Source organism: Silurus aristotelis, assembly GCF_946808225.1.
Source record: "Silurus aristotelis genome assembly, chromosome: 22".
NCBI lineage: Eukaryota > Metazoa > Chordata > Actinopteri > Siluriformes > Siluridae > Silurus > Silurus aristotelis.
The window spans coordinates 16,916,259-16,935,855 of record NC_139595.1 but is presented as its reverse complement, the minus strand read 5'-3'; the positions used below and the strand labels follow the sequence as shown (position 1 = coordinate 16,935,855).

At 38.7% G+C, this 19,597-nt stretch overlaps 1 protein-coding gene across 1 annotated transcript in view; it reads right to left on the bottom strand.

Annotated features, from left to right (window-relative positions):
- The window catches only part of LOC310717647 (death-associated protein kinase 2-like), a 24,027-nt gene extending 5,382 nt beyond the window's left edge, over positions 1 to 18,645 (bottom strand). The window contains exons 1-7 of the mRNA XM_083526015.1: positions 18,465 to 18,645; positions 8,640 to 8,765; positions 8,286 to 8,507; positions 6,385 to 6,523; positions 4,924 to 5,053; positions 1,071 to 1,119; positions 942 to 968 (exon numbers count right to left, since the gene is read on the bottom strand). Coding sequence (XP_083382141.1) covers positions 942 to 968; positions 1,071 to 1,119; positions 4,924 to 5,053; positions 6,385 to 6,523; positions 8,286 to 8,507; positions 8,640 to 8,701 — 629 coding nt within the window. The 5' untranslated portion in view covers positions 8,702 to 8,765; positions 18,465 to 18,645. The remainder of the gene's footprint in view (positions 1 to 941; positions 969 to 1,070; positions 1,120 to 4,923; positions 5,054 to 6,384; positions 6,524 to 8,285; positions 8,508 to 8,639; positions 8,766 to 18,464) is intronic.
- Between the last annotated feature and the right edge of the window lie 952 nt (positions 18,646 to 19,597).

The following is a 19,597-nucleotide window of genomic DNA, read 5'->3' as shown; positions in this document are numbered from 1 at the left end:
CACCGAGTGCTGAGGTGCATTTAGTGAGCGAGTAAGTGTGCATACAATAAAGTAAGTACGTATGAAAGTAAGTATATAATTACAGAGCCTGTCAAAAAAACTGGAGACCGGTCTTACATGGTATTTTGAGACGTAGGAGTGTTCCTTTCGTTTATACGCAACAAATTAGGTGAAAGAAACTCAAGATTTGGAGTGAATGACTGGAAGATAGTTTCTGTGGACAGACATTTCTGACTCTAACAGAAGATCAAAACCAGTCAAACATGGAAGTTGAGGCTTAATAGTTTGGGGTTATTATTAGAGCAGGGAAGGTTGGAGACTCCTGTACCAACATGGCAACCATCCCATACCTCCAACACCATGCAGTTCCGTCTATACCGAAGCGCCGTAAGCGTTATATAGAGAGCAAAAGAGTTGTCTGGAGTGTTCATGGGAATCACCTGCCCAGTCACAGCACCTAAATCCTATTGAACTGCTCTGGAGATGAACTGGATCACAAGAAAGAAATCTCCAGCTAGTGAAGAACACATTTGGCAAGTTTTACACTGTCCGGATATAAAGTGTGTGAAGCTGTTCTTCATGCTAAGGAGGTTTTTTTCAATGAAAACTTTTGAACATTTAAATATCTGTTTGATTGGAGTAAATCTTTATACTGTAACATGATCTAGATTGTTGCAAAAAAAAGACTAGTTGTTCCAAAACTTCTGACAGGCTCTAAAATGTATGCACAAATTTAGTCAGTGAGTGTGGATGTGAATAATAAAAAAAAAAAGATGGCGTTTAAAAAAAAAAAAAAAAAAAAGAGATTATTACATCGTTATAAAAATGCAATAAATGCTGAATTAACAGATTGATTAAAACATCTTAAATAAAAAACAAATAAAATAATTTTCAGCATTTTGGGCCATAAATAAAACAATAACGTCCAAGACTGAACTTACAGGATGTATGTAATAACACCAATACTCCTGTGAAAAAAGAAAAAAAAAACACGATGAGAACCGACACAAAAAAAAACGCCTTTACAACAGGAAACACTGTGTGTCTACATATAACTGTGTGTTGCTTACCACATGTCAGTGGCTACGCTCAGTGGCTCATAGTTTATCACCTCAGGAGCTGTGATAACGAAAGCAAAAGAAAGTGAGGGGGAAAAAAAAGAAAGAGAGAGTTTAGAGAAAGGCACAAAGACAACAACAACAAAAAGACTTAAAGCGGAAGAATATTGCGATGAAACGAGGCAGCGAAGACGAAAAAACGTTCAATTGTATGATTTAATTATTGATTTCAGTTCGGGGGAAATTGCGGAGCTGTCATCGCCGAGGCGAGGCGAGGCGTCGTCACAACTTACTCGTCGAAGCCGCAATTTATGGCCATTTATTGAATTTTATTTTATTTTTTTTGTTTTGTTTTCATTTAATAAACTAGACTTGGATCAAAATTCTTCATTATGATGTCTTTTTTCATTAAGTCGAATAAATTAGCATAAACGAAAACATTCACTGATTACGTTTTTATTCATTTCTCAAAAATAAAACACCATGAAAAACTCTTTCTTTATGTTTTTGTCATTTTTTTATCTTTATCTAAGTGTCCGCTGTTTGACGGTATGTATTTATACTACATAATTTACATAACATATTCAGTTATACATTATATTGACAAAAGTATTGGGACGCCTCACATTTCCACCCACATGTGGTTCTTCCTCAAAGTGTTACCACAAAATCTATTGCACAAGACGTTTTTGATTGTGGAAGCTGGAGACCCAAACCTGCATGGCAGTTCTCCTGTGCACAAAGTCAGCTCCATGAAGATTTACTTTACATGGGTTGGAGTAGAAGATCTGTTTCAGAGCTCTGATATAACCCTATTGAAGACCTTCGAGATGAATTGAAATGTGAATGCTGACTGCACCCCAGGCCTCCTCACCTCACCTACATATTGACTTGCAGTTCAATAGAATATCACATTTCTTCCACCATTCTTCCGGTGGTCCGTCTTGCCTTTTGATTACGAGTGGAGGCACACAATGTACGTGTCCGTTGGCTGTTGGCGCTCGACTTTGTGTTGGAGTGCAACTTTTCGCACGAGATGTGATGCAGCCATGAGTCAGTTGTGAGTCTCTGCTCACTAAGACACAGAGTGTCACGGCCCGAGCAGAAAAATCAGTGCCATCGAGAGCGCAGATAAAATAGAACTGTAAAGCTGAAAAACACTTGCGTTTAAAGCTGCGTACACAAAATGCTGTTTATCCTGCGTATGTGCAATTCCACACATTCTAAAACCAATCTCATGTCCCCTACTGACTACACAAACAAGCGATGTGCCTCACATACATACTTCAGAAAACCTCTCGTGTAGTTCAAACCTACTGAAAAGTCCATCTTGATGAATAGATAAACTGCACACTTGTCTACTGTTAGCTAGAAACGCTCACACAAGCACGCTAACTGGATTTCTTGGCCGTTTTTTGAGCTTTGTTACATATACAAGCATCTCTTCATCATCCATCCATCCATCCATCCATCCATCCATCCATCCATCCATCCATTCAAATTCTACTCCTTCCTCCATCAGAAAAGAGAAATAAATATATATATATATACATATACACTTATGTATTTAAAGATAGATAAAGAGAAAAAATAGGAAATAGATAGATAGATAGATAGATAGATAGATAGATAGATAGATAGATAGATAGATAGATAGATAGATAGATAGATAGATAGATAGATAGATAGATGGATGGATGGATGGATGGATGGATGGATGGATGGATGGATGGATGGATGACTGGGCAGGACAGTCCATGAAAGATAACACTCCAGACGACTGATTGTTCTCTAAATAACTCTTTGCCAGCTTAGACGTACGCTGCGCGGTCCAGATGGAATTGCATTGGAATGGTTGCCATGTTGGTACAGGATTCCTTTCTGGAATATGTCTCCAACCTTCCCTGGTCCAAAACGACCCCAAACAATTAAGCTTCAGCCTCCATGTTTGACTGTGGGGGTGAGGCAGTTTTTTGACATCTTCGCTCCTGTTCTCTTACAAACGTCCAAAAATAAAAAGGTCTGTAGCTTCAATAAATCAGCCAGACGATTAATGGACACTTTTGACCCCTGATCCTGATGTTTTGAATATTTTCTCAGATGAAACTGTACTGAGGAATTCCGTGATCTTTTTTCTTCAGCTAAACAGTTCCCAAGCTACAGTGTGAGAGAAATTTGAGAAGCCGATACTCTACGGGAAAGGGGGAAAAACCAAATGAGAAGCCGTGCTGGTCGTGTGTAGAGTTGCCATACGACAGCGTAACAGTACACAACTCTCGCTACACTCAACACCTCACTACTACCTCAATTGTGCTTTTGTTCTGCACTTCCTGTCCGGAACCACTACCTCTGAACAAGTTTCGGTGAGCCAGTGAATTGAGAACACACACACACACACACACACACACACACACACACACACACACACACACACACACACACACGCCCATGAAATACAGGAAGTTACTTTGTGTCCAGCATGACTAAGATGTGTTTAGTGTAAGTGTGAGACAGAGTAGATGTGCAATATGAGGAAGTACAAAATATCATAGAAAGAAGATATGAAGATATGGTGGGTTTGAGTGGAGGATCTCCTGCTACAGAGCTCTAACCTCAGCCCTATTGAACACCTTTGACGTAAACTGAAGCAATGACTGCACCCCATGGCCTCCTCACCGATCGTACATCACTACCTGACTTTACTAACACCCTTGAATGAGCACGAATTTCCACAAGCACCCGCCAAAATCTAGTGGAACATCTTCCCAGAAGATTGGAGGATATTGTAAGAGCAAATGGGAAATAATAATAATAAAAAAAAAGACACCAATCTTGCTCAGGTGTCCACAAACTTTTGTCTTTATATTATGTAAACATATTATATACATTTATTGTATACAAATGGTAATATATTAATATACATACATTATATACATATATATATATCTATACGTTTATTTATTTGTAAATCTTTTTATTTGATTTATTACAAACTCTATTAAGGGTTTTTTATTCAAATATTCTTGCTTTGTTTTTTTGTTTTTTTGCAATTTCCTTGAGTTCTTGTGTTGTATTTACATCTCATGTTGTTTATTGTTAAGTTGTTTGATATTGATTATATTAGTATTAATATTATTATCATTTTAATTATTATTAACTATGAATATTATTAGGGGGCCAAGCACTGAATGTGTAGAGGAAAAAAATTCAAAGCCAGAATTCGAGAGAACCTGATCAAGGTTACCTTCTCTACAAGGTTGACTTTTTCCACCGTATTGGATTTCGTTCAATAAATAAATTAAATAAAATAAAAAAACAAACAAACAAATACCCCTCCTACAATCTTTGTCCAATCTACAACAAATTCGGCAAATAATTGGAAGGAGTTGGGGAACTCGCAATTGCTAGCAAATGGATTTTGATTATTCCAAAGGGTTTGTCCAGAATCAGAATCAGAATCAAGTTTTTTGGCCGAGTGTGTTGACACGCACAAGAAATTTGGTTCCAGCTGTTAGTGGGTCAAAGAGTCTCACAGTGAAGCCGAGTGACAGGAAGTGAGGTGGTTTTTCAGGACATTATCATTAGTAGTATTATTATTATAATAAAAATGTATCATCATTAATTATTACCATTTATTTCATTTTTCATCTTCTGCTTTTCCTTGCAAGCTGCATTTCCGCTGGACTTCTGATTTCGGACCCACCCAAAACCTAGACCCTATAATCCTTTCACTTTCATACACTTCACTTTGAAAACCTTTTTGTCAGCAGGAACCAGGGGGTCTGGGGTTTTCCTGTGACTGGGGTCAGGAAACAAACATCTGGGGTTTTCCTGTGACTGGGGTCATAAAACAAACATCGCTCACCTATGTACTGAGGAGTGCCACACAGACTCTTGTACTCCTCTCCGGCGTCGAAGCGATGTGCGAGGCCGAAATCGATGATCTTGATCTCCGGATGCTCTGCGTTCTTATCTGACAGCATGATGTTCTCAGGCTGGATAATCATCATCATAATAAAAAAACAAAAAACAAAACAAAACAAAACAAAAGATGTGTTATGTAACCCTCTGTGCACATTTCCATGCATTCTCCAAATAGCATTCGGTTCAGAGCAAAGGTCGAGAAATAGACTACACTAATACATGATGGCGCAGTGAAACTGGGAATTTTAGAACTTGGAGTTTTGGAGACCCCTGGGACGTCGGCAAATGTTAGGAACCGGTTTGAGCTCAATTTCGAACCCCTTTGCCTTTAATTTAAAGAAGTGAAGAGGCGCGCAACGAGCGTTCGCTTTCAAATTTGCTTTTAGAAAATCCCGACGTCATTACCAGTTAGGACGTCGTGTCCCGTCTGCTCATTTTGAAGAAACAGGTTCAGCCTTAAAAAAAAAAAAAAAAAAAAAAGTCCCCAGGGGGTGTTCAAACGGCCCGCATACCAGAGAATATCAAGGCGTATCTTTGACATTATGCGCTCATGTTGTAATCGCATGAGCAGACGGGACACGATCGTGACGTCCCGACTGCTCGATGCTGACCACTCAACTGATCCATTATGACTAATAGTGGTCGAGAGATTGTACACGATCTCGCACTGGTTCCAAACGATTGCCGACGCCCCGGGGCTCTCCGACTCCCAGTACCAAAATTTCCCTGAACCACATTTTCCTTTACATTTGAGAACATCTGTATGCAATTTCCAGTAAATTTGTTTGTTAATGTGGAAAAAAAAGAAAAAAAGAAAGAGAAAAACGGATGGGGATTTGGTGTTTAAATGAATTGAAGGATAAATAAATATAATTAAATGATAATTAAATAATAGTAATATCCTGACTTCTGTGAAGCTTTTGTTTTTGTTTGAATATGCTATAAAAATAAATCTGAATTGAAAATGAATTGTATTCAATTTCTTCAATCGACTTCTTATGAGGGTTATACTTTATCAGTGATACACACATTAATATGAATAACAAAAGTGTTCAAAAATGTCATAGTTGTTCAACTCAATGTACTAATACACTTCTAATACGCTATTACACTCGGATTAGCATTCCACTGAAACTGGAATCGTTTGACACTTTAACCACTTGAGTGGTAACTTTCGATCTAGAAGTTGAGAAAAGGCCCCTGGATCCCCCCAATAGGTGGTCAAACATGATGTTTTAATACAGTGAACTCAAAAGTACCGCTTCATGACACAAGGTTTCCGGAGTTTCCTCTCATGATAAAAACCCCCCAGAGATGTTGGCGACTGAAATAGCACCACACCACACTTGTGCAGAAATGTGAGACGATGTCTGAGCCAGAAGAAGTTTGTTTTCTTCCTCACCTTTAGATCGAAGTGGGCGAATTGTTTGCTGTGCATGAAGCCGACACCTTCCAGAATCTGCTTGAGGAAGTCGATTGCCTCGTTCTCTGTCACGTTCTCCTTCGCAGCGATGAAGTCGAAAAGCTCGCCGCCACGGATACTGAACCAAAGACAGACCTATTATTATTATTCTGATTATTATTATTCATTTGTATTATGAAAACACTTAAGCACAATGACCATTTCTTTTCTTTTGACTTCTTATGAAGGCTCTCTCACACAGTTTACACAGCTCTAAACACCAGGAAGTCCGGAGCGGCTCTACAGACTTCCGTATCCCCCCGTTTTCTTTTATGTATATGTCACAATACATCCTGTCCTGCAGGGTCTGGCTAATCTGACTTCACGGAAGGAGAAAATTTACTGTTATGGACACAAATAAGTAAAAAGAATCTGCTTTCTATTACTGAAAGTAACGCAAACTACAGGTTTCTATTTATTTGCGAATGCTATGGTTTCTATAGTAACAGCTTGCACTGGAAAATCACTGTTAGATATACTATGTTAGAAATTTTTTTTAACAAAAGAATTCAATCGTTGAAAGGGAGGCTATAAAACCAGGAGCAAACTGTGCAACTTTGGCCACAATTTGATCAAACTTGAAAAAATCCTAAATGATTCCTATAATCCGAGGCTAAAATCTGTAGTCTTTGATCGCTGGTTCAACCGATTAATGGTTGTTGCAATCGCACATGGGGATCATGTTCGTACAGTCTGACAAAGGACTTTTGGAAATCGCACAGTGTGAATTAGATTCATTGAACACTTAAGGAAGTTGTTGCCAATTTACTATCGCCCTTGAAGCTGAAGCCATTTCATATAAATCTCCACAGGTATACTCCGAAATCTAGTGGAAATCTATGTTCCCAGAAGTGTGGAGGTTATTATAACAGCAAATGTGGAATAGGGTGTTCAAAAAGCCCATCCTGTACCACTGTCGTCCACAAAATGTTTGCCACCTTGTACCATCGCTCTCCTCCATACGAAATAAGAACTCTGTAAAAAAAAAATACACTGGACGTATAAACCTTCATAAACATTCATCTGTTTACTAAAAACTCCGAAATCCCTAAAAGATTCGAAAAAACCCCCAGAGCCATTGTCTTTTCTTTAATCTTTACTGTAACTCTGGGAATTTAAAAATGTCAAAACTAAACAGTTCTTTTATTTTGGCCGTCCGAGTCTTCTGAAGCTTTGTGGAGGTCCCCTGTGAGACATATTCAAGGCTGAGAAATCTGTAGATCCTCAGGGACACCGCAGATGGTTTCGATTCTGATTGCCGGTGACGGCTTCGAATAAATAAAGACATGGAAACCGGTTCCAAACAAACACCAAACAGTGTCCAGGTGTACTCGTATAGAAAGAGGGCGCTGAAACTTTTGCATCAAGATGATATACAGTGTATAGAAAGAAACAGCGAAAGGTTCTCGGGTGGAAAATCCGAGCCGGCACAGCTCCCATCCATGCAAGTGTGTTGTGTGTGTGTGTGTGTTCTTATACGTGTTCCTTAGCAACCACAGCAGAGGCTGAATTTTTCCCCATGCTATCTGATCCTCCTGTATTTTCCCCCGATGCTAATCTGCTATATTAGTCCAATCGAAACACAAGCTGCCCACAAGACAAAGCAGACCCCAAAATTATAAGCATCACTGTGACGTTGGTCGAATGTAATCCATTTAATCTAATTAATCCCGCTCAGGTTCTCTTACCGCCCCTTCAAAAGCTAGACAGACCAAACGAGACGTTTAAACCTTCTTGCTAACTTTCAGTGGCTGAAAGCGTAAATGTTTTGTCTAATAAAACAGCGATAATGTTTCACAGCGACGGTGTTTACATAAATAAGTAAAAAGCGTGCAACTCACAGCTCCACCACCAGCACGATCTCGGCCCGGCTCTCGAAGACGTCGTGCAGGGCGATGATATTGACGTGCTGCAGGCTCTGCAGGATCTCCACCTCGCGCTCCACGTTCTTCCTCTCCACGCCCAGACGGCTGCTCACGCTCCGGCGAAGCTTTACGAACTTGCCCGCCCAGACGGTACCACCGGCCCGTTCTTTTAGCTCACGCACCTGCCCGAAATGTCCGCTGCCAACAAATTTCCATAATGCGTCAACTTATTGCAAACGTCAAATACCTTATTCACTTAAATTTCACAATGGAGCTGCCGCTTCCTGCATTTACTTCGTCAAGGGTTCAACAAATATTTTAGGCACGCACCTGCCCAGTATTTCTCCGATCTCATAGAAGTCCTCCACGTTCTGCAGCTTGAACTGAGCCATGGCGCTTGGGTGACCTTCTTTCCACTTTTCTCAGCAAAATGCACTAATCTCGCATCTTTTATCACTACACAACGGACAGAAACACACAAAATTTTTAAAATATTGATCAGATAAATTACACAGAACAGATTCCTCCAAAAGGTGACAAAGAAGTGACTAATTTCATGCAAACAATCACCTGATAACCTGACAAGATTTATGGAGGTCTTTACTTTGTATCCATTGAATATCAAGCTACAATAATAACACGGGACAGAAATGTTATATGGTAACATAGGACGGTAATGCAAAAGGGCAAGAGGGTGGCATCGAAGGATGGTAATGTAGGATGGTAGACAGGACGGAAATACAGCAGTAATGCAAACTGGTGTTAGAGGACAGAAATATCGGTCTGTAATACAGGTAAGGGATTGTTACAGGGCATTGACACAATACAGCAATAAAGTATGGTAACAGAGTAGGGTAACTTAGAAGGGTAACGCACAAGGAAAATGCAGGAGGGTAACACATGGTAGTAATGCAAAACTGTAAAGCAAGATGGGTCTAACTTGAGGGTCCAAGAGTGGGCCCCAGAGAGTGATACCAGGGTTTGAACCCCCAACCTTCCAATCAGTAACCAAGTGCCTTAACTACTGAGCTGGAAGGTAACTCAGGACAATAAACCAAGAAGGTAATGCAGGGCGGTAACTCAGGACAGCAACTCAAAAAGGCAACTCAGGGCGGTAACTCAGGAAGGTAACTCAGGACGGAAACTCAGGACGGAAACTCAGGACGGTAACTCAGGACGGTAACTCAGGACGGTAACTCAGGACGGTAACTCAGGAGGGTAACTCAGGAGGGTAACTCAGGAGGGTAACTCAGGAGGGTAACTCAGGACGGTAACTCAGGACGGTAACTCAGGACGGTAACTCAGGAGGGTAACTCAGGAGGGTAACTCAGGAGGGTAACTCAGTAAGGTAATGCAGGACAGTAACTCAGAACAGTAACTCAGAACAGTAACTAAGGATGGTAAGTCAGGAAAAGTAATGCAGCATGGTTAAGCAGAACAGCAACTCAGGTAGGTACGTGAGGACAGTAACTTAGGGCAGCAACTCAGGAGGGAAAGAAAGGAGGTAAATGCAGGAGGGTAACATAGGGCACTGAGACAAGGCAATAGTTTAAGGTAAAAATAATTATACCATAGTGAAGGTTATCTTTAAACAAAATGACATTGCTGCAGAATTTCTCCTACAGAGTGTGAAAGTTTTTTAACCCATTACTACAATACGCAGAATATCTTTTTGCAGTTGACAATCAACTTATGCCAGTTCAGAAAGTTTTTGAGGTTTTTGAGGTGACCTTCTTTTTTATGCCACCCAAAATACTAGATATGCTCAGTTCTTCTTTTCAAACCCACCAAATTAGAAGAGAAGGAAGGAAGGAAGCCTTTATTGTGAACTGCTTGAAAATGCTAACTCCTTTTCTTAATCAGGCTTGGAATGGAACACTTCCAGATTGCTCATGCTGCTTACAAAAAAAACACAGCCAGGTTAGAGTTACAGTAAAGTCTTAAAATACTTTCTATCTATACCTTGGCAAATACCAACTTGGACGGAGTTAACTACAGGCCTTATTCTTAGCCAAGAAAGAAAACATATCTGCACACAATACTGAAAAAAATCCAGCATTAGTTTTTTGGCTGAAAGAAAGCAGCAGGAGTTTGTGCATTTTGTGAACCTCCTGGTAGCAGATGTTTAAGCCGTGTTTTTTATTGTCTGTTTTATAAAGTGCAATAATCATAAAATTGAGCATTGCTCAGTGTAAAGGGGATTTCCCAAATCTTGAAAACAGAGTTGGTGATTGGTCAGAAGCTGCATTCAGAAATAGTTAAAGCCACAAGACACACCACAGGGTTTTATTATTGGTATTATACAAATTCATTAGCTTTTCTTGTAGATCAGTAGTAATATATTATAGTAGTATAGGAATATGTAAAATTCATAGCCATTTATATGTTTGATTAGAAAGAGTTTCAGAAGTTATCATTTTGTGAAAAAGAAGAAAAGGAAAAAGGAAATCTAGCTTTGCACATTAGATAAAGATAAGTAATTAACAAACGTCTCTTTGCATCTCTGAAACTCCTTATCTAGTACTATAACTCCAGCACTTTTTCTCTTAAACGCCACTAAAAACCAATCTCTGGAATGTTATCTCCATTAGCTAATCTCTGGAATTTGTCTCTGGAACTGATTCTTTGGACCTTCTTTTCTAGACTTCCATCTCTGTTACTTTACCTCTGAAATACTGTCTCTGGAAATCTTTTTTCTGGTGCTTTTTTAATGCAACGTTTTCTCTAGCATTTATACGTCTGGAATTTCTTTGCTGAAATTTCATCTCTGTTACTTTATTTCTGGAATATTGTTTTTGGAACTTATGTTCAGAGCGATGTACAAAAGTGCTGACTAGCAGAAACTTTGACTCTGGAATATTGTCTCTGGAATATTGTCTCGGTATGTTTTTCTCTGTAACTTCTTTCCTGGACTTTAATTTTTGTTAATTTTTTCTGAAATACTGTTTCTCAACCTTCTTCTCTGGTACCTTTTCTCTGATGCTTCTTCTTTGAAACTTCTACTCTGGAGCTTTGTCCTCTGTAACATCTTTTTTGGACTTTCATCTTGGTAACTTTACTTTACTCTGTCTCTGGAGCTTCTCTTCTACAACCTCTTTCCTGAGACCCCTCACTCTGGGAAACTTCTGTACAACAATCAACGCTGCATAAAAACAAAAACTAACTTTTCACACAACACTGAATGTACAGGTAACTACAAATGGATAAAAAGTTATGTTCTTTAAAATAAAAAACACTGTAAATATCAGCACGCTGTGAACCATTTTATTTTTTTATTTTTTTCTAGTTGATTCATTACAGCAATCCTCATTATGTTTTATGCTGGACTAATTACAGAGTCACTTGTGGTATACTTCACTTGGGTTTGTTATATTATGCAAATCTAGAATATTCAAATCAACATCTGTTAAATATCAAAACAGCCTAGATTCTAAATGTTTTGGGATTTCTTTAATTTGCTGATGTTAAACAAAGATTGCGACTGCTCTTAATGTTCTTAAGTAACTACTAATTCTATTAATCTTTTCGTTTTTTGCGGTAAATTTGTAATTCCTATATTATATGTTTATTATTGTATATTATTTTATCGGATTAGGGATGGTAATGTTAACGGCATGAACTTGTTTTGTGTCAAGAATTGTTTTCCGCTGCAACGTATTTGCATTAATAAAACACGATTTATTGATTACGGAATTATTCGTAGATTCGCTTTCCTTTCATTAGAAAGTGACCAATAATTGGTGACCAATATTTGATATGTAGGTCGATTTCTCCTCGCTAAACTGTTGCACGTTTTCTCGAATATCTCTCGAATATGACGTATCACAACACTACGGAGACCGAGGCGTGTCCTGAGAGTCACATAGAATACAGATTGACATGGCAGAGGTAGAGCTGTAACTTCCTAGAGACACAACAGGAAAAGAACATCTGGTTTCAATTCAATGTTTTTCGCTTCCTCCTCAGTTATGGAGAGGCACATTCCTACTTCGAATGGGTTCAGAATATATTTCCCAAACAATAAAGTTCTAGCATTAGCGCATATATAGACACACAGCGGTACATCCTGGTGCGAGGTGTTTTCTGGAGTTTGTGTGGGGAGCACCATGACCATCCAGAACTTTTTTTTACTTCAGATTTGCTTACAATCTGGAACACCCTGAAGAAATAAATAAACGACCACAGTATCTTATCATTGTAAGAATGCACATCCATCACACACCCACTCGTGTACATACAATCATCTGGAACAGATGTTTGTGTGTGTTGAATGATTGAACAAAAGAGGCTATCGATGCTGTTTTTTCTGGCTTCCCCACCGGGTTTTGTGAGAGACAAGGCAGGATCTGTCACAATAAATATTTACACAGGCTAAGAGGAGAGCAGGACCAGACCACGTTTATCAGCAAACGCCCTGAAACCGCGGCTACTACAATATATAGAGCGCACACGACTGCACACAAACTCACCGCACACCCATATATGCGATTTTCTGGTCTGTGTCCACTTCTATAAACGAGGTCTAACCCAGAAAAGCAACCGATCAACAATAACATGAGCTCAAAAAGCTGATTTTGCTTGACATTATGCTTGTGAGCCGAATACAAATCCCGTGGTTCAGTTGCACCTGTGTATCACGCACATCTGGAGGATTAATATCGACGTTTGTTAGGTGGAACGTCAGAGACAAACGCTCCCTAGAACTGTAAAACGTACGAAAACTTAAGTACTATGTGAGACGATTAGTGACACAATCATAGCTAGTAAATGCTAGTTTGTTGGCTGACCATTTCTAGATTCTAAATCAAACGTTTTCAAGCAACTTTTAGACAAAAAAAGTGTTTCGTATGACCGTTGTCATGAGCTGCTTGGCTTTCTAAAATATTAGCTAATACTGAAAATCTAGAATACTCATAAGTATAGATCTTTCGCTAGGGTTGAAGGGCAACATCTGTAAAAAATTCAAGTCCTACACATAACAGGCAAACTGCGTAGTGTTATCTCGTGGATAACTACATGCTTTGTGACATAATACTAGTTCGTTTAGCCAACAATTGTTTTTGGGGAACTTAAGAATCGAAGTTGAACTGTAAAACGCATTTTGTTTAACAATGTCAATTGTCAATGTCATGAAGCGAATTGTGCTGTCAAATTAAAAACTCTGACCTCGCATTCAAAACTATTTGCTAATCCTGAAAAGCCAGGAGTCTGCTAACCAAGCCAGACCTTTCCATAGATCTAAAGACGACCTGAGAGGGTTTTAAAATTCAAGATAATCAAATGAAAGGAAAAGCGTGTAGTGTTAGAGCACAACAGAAGTCTAAAATCAAAGATAAATGTACGATTTGTAATACAACGCTAGTTTGTTTAGCCAGTTTTAGACACGCTGTCACATGGTGCTATATCGATCCTGCAGTTTTACAAAGCTGTAATGGGTTTAAAAAAAAACAGTCTGTATTTATAATAGCGTTTATGTGGTTTATGGCTGTTTTGGGAGATCCTTAGAAGAATGACTTTTCGCCCACATCTACAGTCTTAATAAAGAAACACCAAAAGAACATTATAAAAAAGTATGTATGAAAATATGAAAATGAAATAATGGAAATAAGAATGAAAAAAAAGGCATTAATTATTGATTCACCTCAGCCTCTCTGAATGACCACAACAACATAATAAAGGTGGAATTATGCCTGAAATATAGCCCACAACAGGATCAAATTAACTTCTTCTGGAAAGATGTTCCACTAGATTGTTTGAGGTGAAAAGCCCTGAGTCAGCGTTCCGATGCTTCCCAACAGTGCTGGCGTTATGTACAAGAGCTCGGTCATGCTGGAACAGGGTTTTGTCTCTGATTTTAAAGGAAAATTCTCTTGAAAAGTTCTAAAATTCATATGAAGTTCAGAGACGTTTCCCCATTTTTCAAAATTGAAACCAGGGAAAGTAGTTCCAGTTTTGTCATATTCATCCATCACCTTATTTTGGTGATTCACAACCTAAATACTAATCTGACAGGAACAGTACAGAGTAAAAATGCTAATTTTCTAATATTCGCGAAAGGAAAAAAAATCTGGAACAAACTCAAATAATATACATTTATAAATTATATCGAAAACTTCATGAAAACCAGAACGTAATGCCTAAAGATTTTCTCCAAACTTCTCCCAAAAAACCCCGAGTGCACAGAGCACATCTTCAGCAAGCCACATATCTCACTAGCAAAGAATGCAACTCTGTAAAAGATCAACCGTGGCCTTTTTCCAACCCCTGACCCTCAATCTGACGTAAAGTATGTCCAGCATCAATTCTCCAAAAAAAAAAAAAAAAACTGTCTGAACGAAAATTCGTTTGAATTGAAAGGACAGATCCGCATTTATAGACCTGTACAGGCTGTATATTAATACCGCAGGACACAAAGAGCTATTCATGTCACACTGAATCAACACCACAAATGTCAAGGACCATCATCAACGATGGAGACTGAGGTGAAAAGCCGAGAGTCCTGTGGCCGTATTTAATTTTCACACCACGATAACTGTCCAACCATTCCACCTGGGTCATGAAATGTAATGATGCCAACATGAAAAAAAAAATTATAACAATAAAAAATCCCAACCAGCATCAGACACAACAAAAAAAGACACCCCTCAAAAATTTAAGTTGCTTTAAAAAAAAGTGTTATACCGTTCAAATCTTTTTTGGAAATTAAATTTTGCCGACATTCACTTAACGAGTGGAACGCTGAAATAGTGAGTGAACGTGATAAAAAAAAAAATGACGATATTTTCCAGAATTCAAAGAAAAGTAAGAGGGAAAAAAATCTTGATATTTTTTCTAGGCCTGTTCTAAAAAATTCCAAAGAAATAAAATCTTGATTTTTATTTTTTTACTAAAATTACAAAACAAAGACGAAATTATTAGTATGAAAAGGTGCAAACAAAGAAATAGTAAAAAAAAAGGTTTAAAGAATAAAAAAAAAATGCAAAAAATGTGGGGGAAAAAAAGCATAAAAATTGTTTTTAAGAAAATATATTTTTAAAAAGTTGTTTTTAAAAAAAAAAAAAAAAACGTATTAAAAAATGGAAAAAGTATGAAAAGTTAAAAAAATGAACAGTTCCCTGTTAATGCATAAAAAACAAATCCCCTCGCCCTTAATTAAATAAAATAAAATAAAAAATCCATATCCAAATAATAAAAAAAAAAACAACAGAAAAAAATGTAAAAATCTTAAATAACTCAATGTCCCATAATTCAATGCGGTTATATACTTACTATAATAATTACAAAGATTTGGTTCGGCTGCCTTGCGAACGACGAGGTGATGAGCGAGCTGATGATGATGGTATTAGCATAAAAGTTGGAAGCTAATTAGTTTAAGCACATTGGACAGATGAGAAAGGAACAGAGCTACAGGGATATACTAGAGAGAATAAAGTGCCGCTGCATTAGTCTCCGAAGCTGAATCCCAGTGCTGTGTTATCATTGGATAGAGGAAACGCGTTGTGGGTTAAGTTAAAAACGGTTTGACGTTCTGATAAAATGGACCAACGCACCGATAAAACGCTTCACATGTTTTATTACAAAACCAATCTCCGACGTCACTGAAGCTCGCACGTGTTTAAGTTTATGCAAGTCACGTGATTCGTTTATGCAAGTCATTCGGGGTGAACATTTTCCACTCAGGCAATTAAAGAGACAGCTTTATTTTTCCGAGACAAGCTTTGACATGTGTACAGAACATTCCGAAGGCAAACCAAAAGAGAGTAAAGCGAGGAGTTGATTCAATATAAGATTAAAGACAGAAGCAGCATCTGGCGAGCATGACAGCGATCCAGCTGTTTGCTGGAGACCAGCTAGAACTGAACGTACAGAACTTCGTGAGGTTGACTCATAAAAACAGGGGGATTATTTCTCCTCACACTGCCCATCACAGTAACACATATTCAACCATTTCTACACAGTATGGACCACACCTGACCAGAAGATATTGTATGTGAACATCACCGTTCCACATCAAGTCCCTTTTTTGTTGTTATAATAAGCTCCACTCTTCTGGGAAAATGTTCCACTAGATTTTAGAGTGTGCATGTGGATATTTGTGCGCATTAACCACAAGTCAGGGTGGGATGAGGTCAGCGTTCCAAATCATTCCAAAGGTGTTCAATAGGGTTGAGGTCAGAGCCAATCAAGATCTTCTAATCAAGGAGAGATTTGGTTCTCCTACTTCAAGCGAAAGGAAGGTTTTAATGCTACCACATTTAAAGGGATCCTATACAATTAGGTGCCTCCAACTTTGTGGTTTGGAGAAGAACCAACTGGAATGGTTTCCTATAGCTGGAAAAGTCAGGTGTCCCAGGACTGGTGTCCATGTAGTGTAATTTTTTGCTGTACTTGTTGCAGTCAAAAAAAAAATAATTCACCTGAACGTTAAGAGATGCAGCATTGAGAATGAGATAATCCTGTGTACACTTAGTATTTATTAGAAGATGTTTGTATTGGAAAACAGCTACTTCAGCATTCAGCTGGTTTCATCATTAGTGCTACAATTACACTTAGACATTGTTCGTCTTTCTTACCAAATGTTAACTCACTTTTCTTGGTTCCTTAGTGAAACAAGAACTAATTTACCATCGGTAAAATCAACGCCTGGTTTGAGACGTACGTCTTTGTTGTTTGTTAAAAAAAAAGGTCTATGTATAAAACTTTTACCTCTGTATTCGCTGGATAAAATGTACGACTACTTGAGTCAAGTCTGTGGAGATTTCATGGTCAGCTTAATAAATAAATATGACCGACTGTAGATAAGAAATTCATATGCCATGATAGCCGAAGTATTTCTGATGCTTGATGGTTAAAGTGTCACAACGTATTTGACATATATAGCAATGTCTTCCTGTGATGCAAATTTCACACACAAGTTCTTTAAGTAGCAACTAAATTATAGCTTAGAAATTATACTCATAGGGAGAAATATATAAATATATAAATTACAATCAATTCATGGTTTTCATAGGTTTCAAGGTTACATGTCTGTAGTCATTAAAGTCAGGACCAAAATCACAATCTGGGTTTATGAACCCACCGTTATTTATTCCATATAATCACATATATTCAAAATGGCACTGTTCCAATCTTCTACCACCCAAACCCCAGTTCAACACCTGACCACCTCTAACAGACAGATAGATAAATACGAAAAAAATGACGAGCAGAAGTCCCCTGTTTAAATGGCAGGGTCTGTCTGTCTGTCTGTCTGTCTGCCTTTCAGTCTGTCTGTCTGCCTGCCTGTCTGTCTGTCTGTCTGTCTGTCTGTCTGTCTGTCTGTCTGTCTGTCTGTCTGCCTGCCTGCCTGTCTGTCTATCTATCCATCCACCAATCCATCCTACAGGCTCACCATGGGTTCCACCCCATGATGAACAGACAGACAGACAGACAGATTAGAAAGGAAGCCAATAACAAATGGAGAACCTGTAAAGAGCTATAGATGTCTGTTTTGGAGTTCTTCATTGGTTCTCACAGGGTTCTTTAGATACTCAAGGATCTTTTAGTTTCTAATAAAAAACAGATTGTTGCAATATAGAACATTTATGGGTTTAATAAAGAAGAAGCCATTTTTTTGAGTGCTAGATGGAAAGCTCATAAGGTTGAAACCACTGGTGAGCCCATACGATGGAAGAGCTCTTGCATGTTATCTATCTATCTATCTATCTATCTATCTATCTATCTATCTATCTATCTATCTATCTATCTATCTATCTATCTATCTATCTATCCATCCATCCATCCATCCATCCATCCATCCATCCATCCATCCGGTTCACCAAGGGTTCCAACTTTAACACCCATGAAGAACACACAGACAGAAACCTTAAAAGGCGTCATTAAAGGTTACACAAGGATTTTTCTTTCTTTCTTTCTTTTTCTCTTTCTTTCTTTCTTTCTTTCTTTCTTTCTTTCTTTCTTTCTTTCTTTCTTTCTTTCTTTCTTTCTAAGGTTTCTTTCGACACTTTAGGCTCCTTATGATGTTTCCCTGTTGCACCTTAAACATCTCAAATCATTAGAATTGGCACTGTTAAGAATAGAAAACGACGTAACTTTGGGAGAAAACTAAAAGTCACAGAGGAAAAAGCGACATGCATTAAACAAACAAGGTCTTACCCGCGATTCTAACAGAAAACCTGACGAACAGCAAAGCGTCCACTTTCCTCTCCTTTCCAGTGCGTGCGTTCCTGAGTGTGTGCGCGCGTGCGAGCGTGTGCGCGCGCGCGTGCGTGTGTGTGTTTGCGCGTTCGCATTGCTGTCAGAACGCACACGCCGCATCCAAAACGACAAGAAATCAAGAAATGCAGGAGAACTAACAGAGGGGGGGTAGGGGGGAGGGGGATTTCCTGATTGAAACCAGGGCTGCTAAACTGGTCCGACCACGTGTGTGTGTGTGTGTGTGTGTGTGTGTTTGCTCTCAGGAGACAATAAGGGGACAACACACACACACACACACACACACACCGCACTAACTAATACCGTCTGATTGTGCCGCCTGTTAGACGAAGAGAGACATGAGCTGTGTTCCAAACCGCACACTTCCACACGAACCCCAGTACAAACCCGTGGATTGGTATAATTAGTTAGTATCGTGTGAATTACGTGTATTTACACAACAAACAAATAACACATACTCAATTTGTTTTGCATTGGACATTGGACAACTATTAGTTTTGTACACTATCTAGTGCTGAAGTTTGCGGTTTGGAACACAGCCTTTGGCTGTTTGAGTAAGCAATGATAAACAGGAACCTCCAGCAACAATGTTGTGAAAGTCAGGGTTTCTTTTATAACACATACACACATACACCCACACACACACACACACACACACACACACACACACACACACACACACACACACACACATTTTGCTATGCCACATCTACATTTAACCATAACTTTTTCTATAAGAAAAATAACTAATTATTTTCAAAACACACACACACACACACACACACACACACACACACACACACACACACACACACACACACACACAATAATTGAAAAAAAAAGTAAAGTTGTATCTAAAACTTTCGAACATACACAGTATGGGCAAAAGTATTGGGACACCAACTGTGTGCTTCTTCCCCAAACTGTATCGGATTCCAGCATGACAAAGCCTCTGTGCACAAAGCCAGCTCCATGAAGATATGCTTTACATTTGGAGTAGAAGATCTCCTACTCTGACCTATTGAACATGATGAATGTGAACGCTGACCGCACCCCAGGCCTCCTCATCTCAC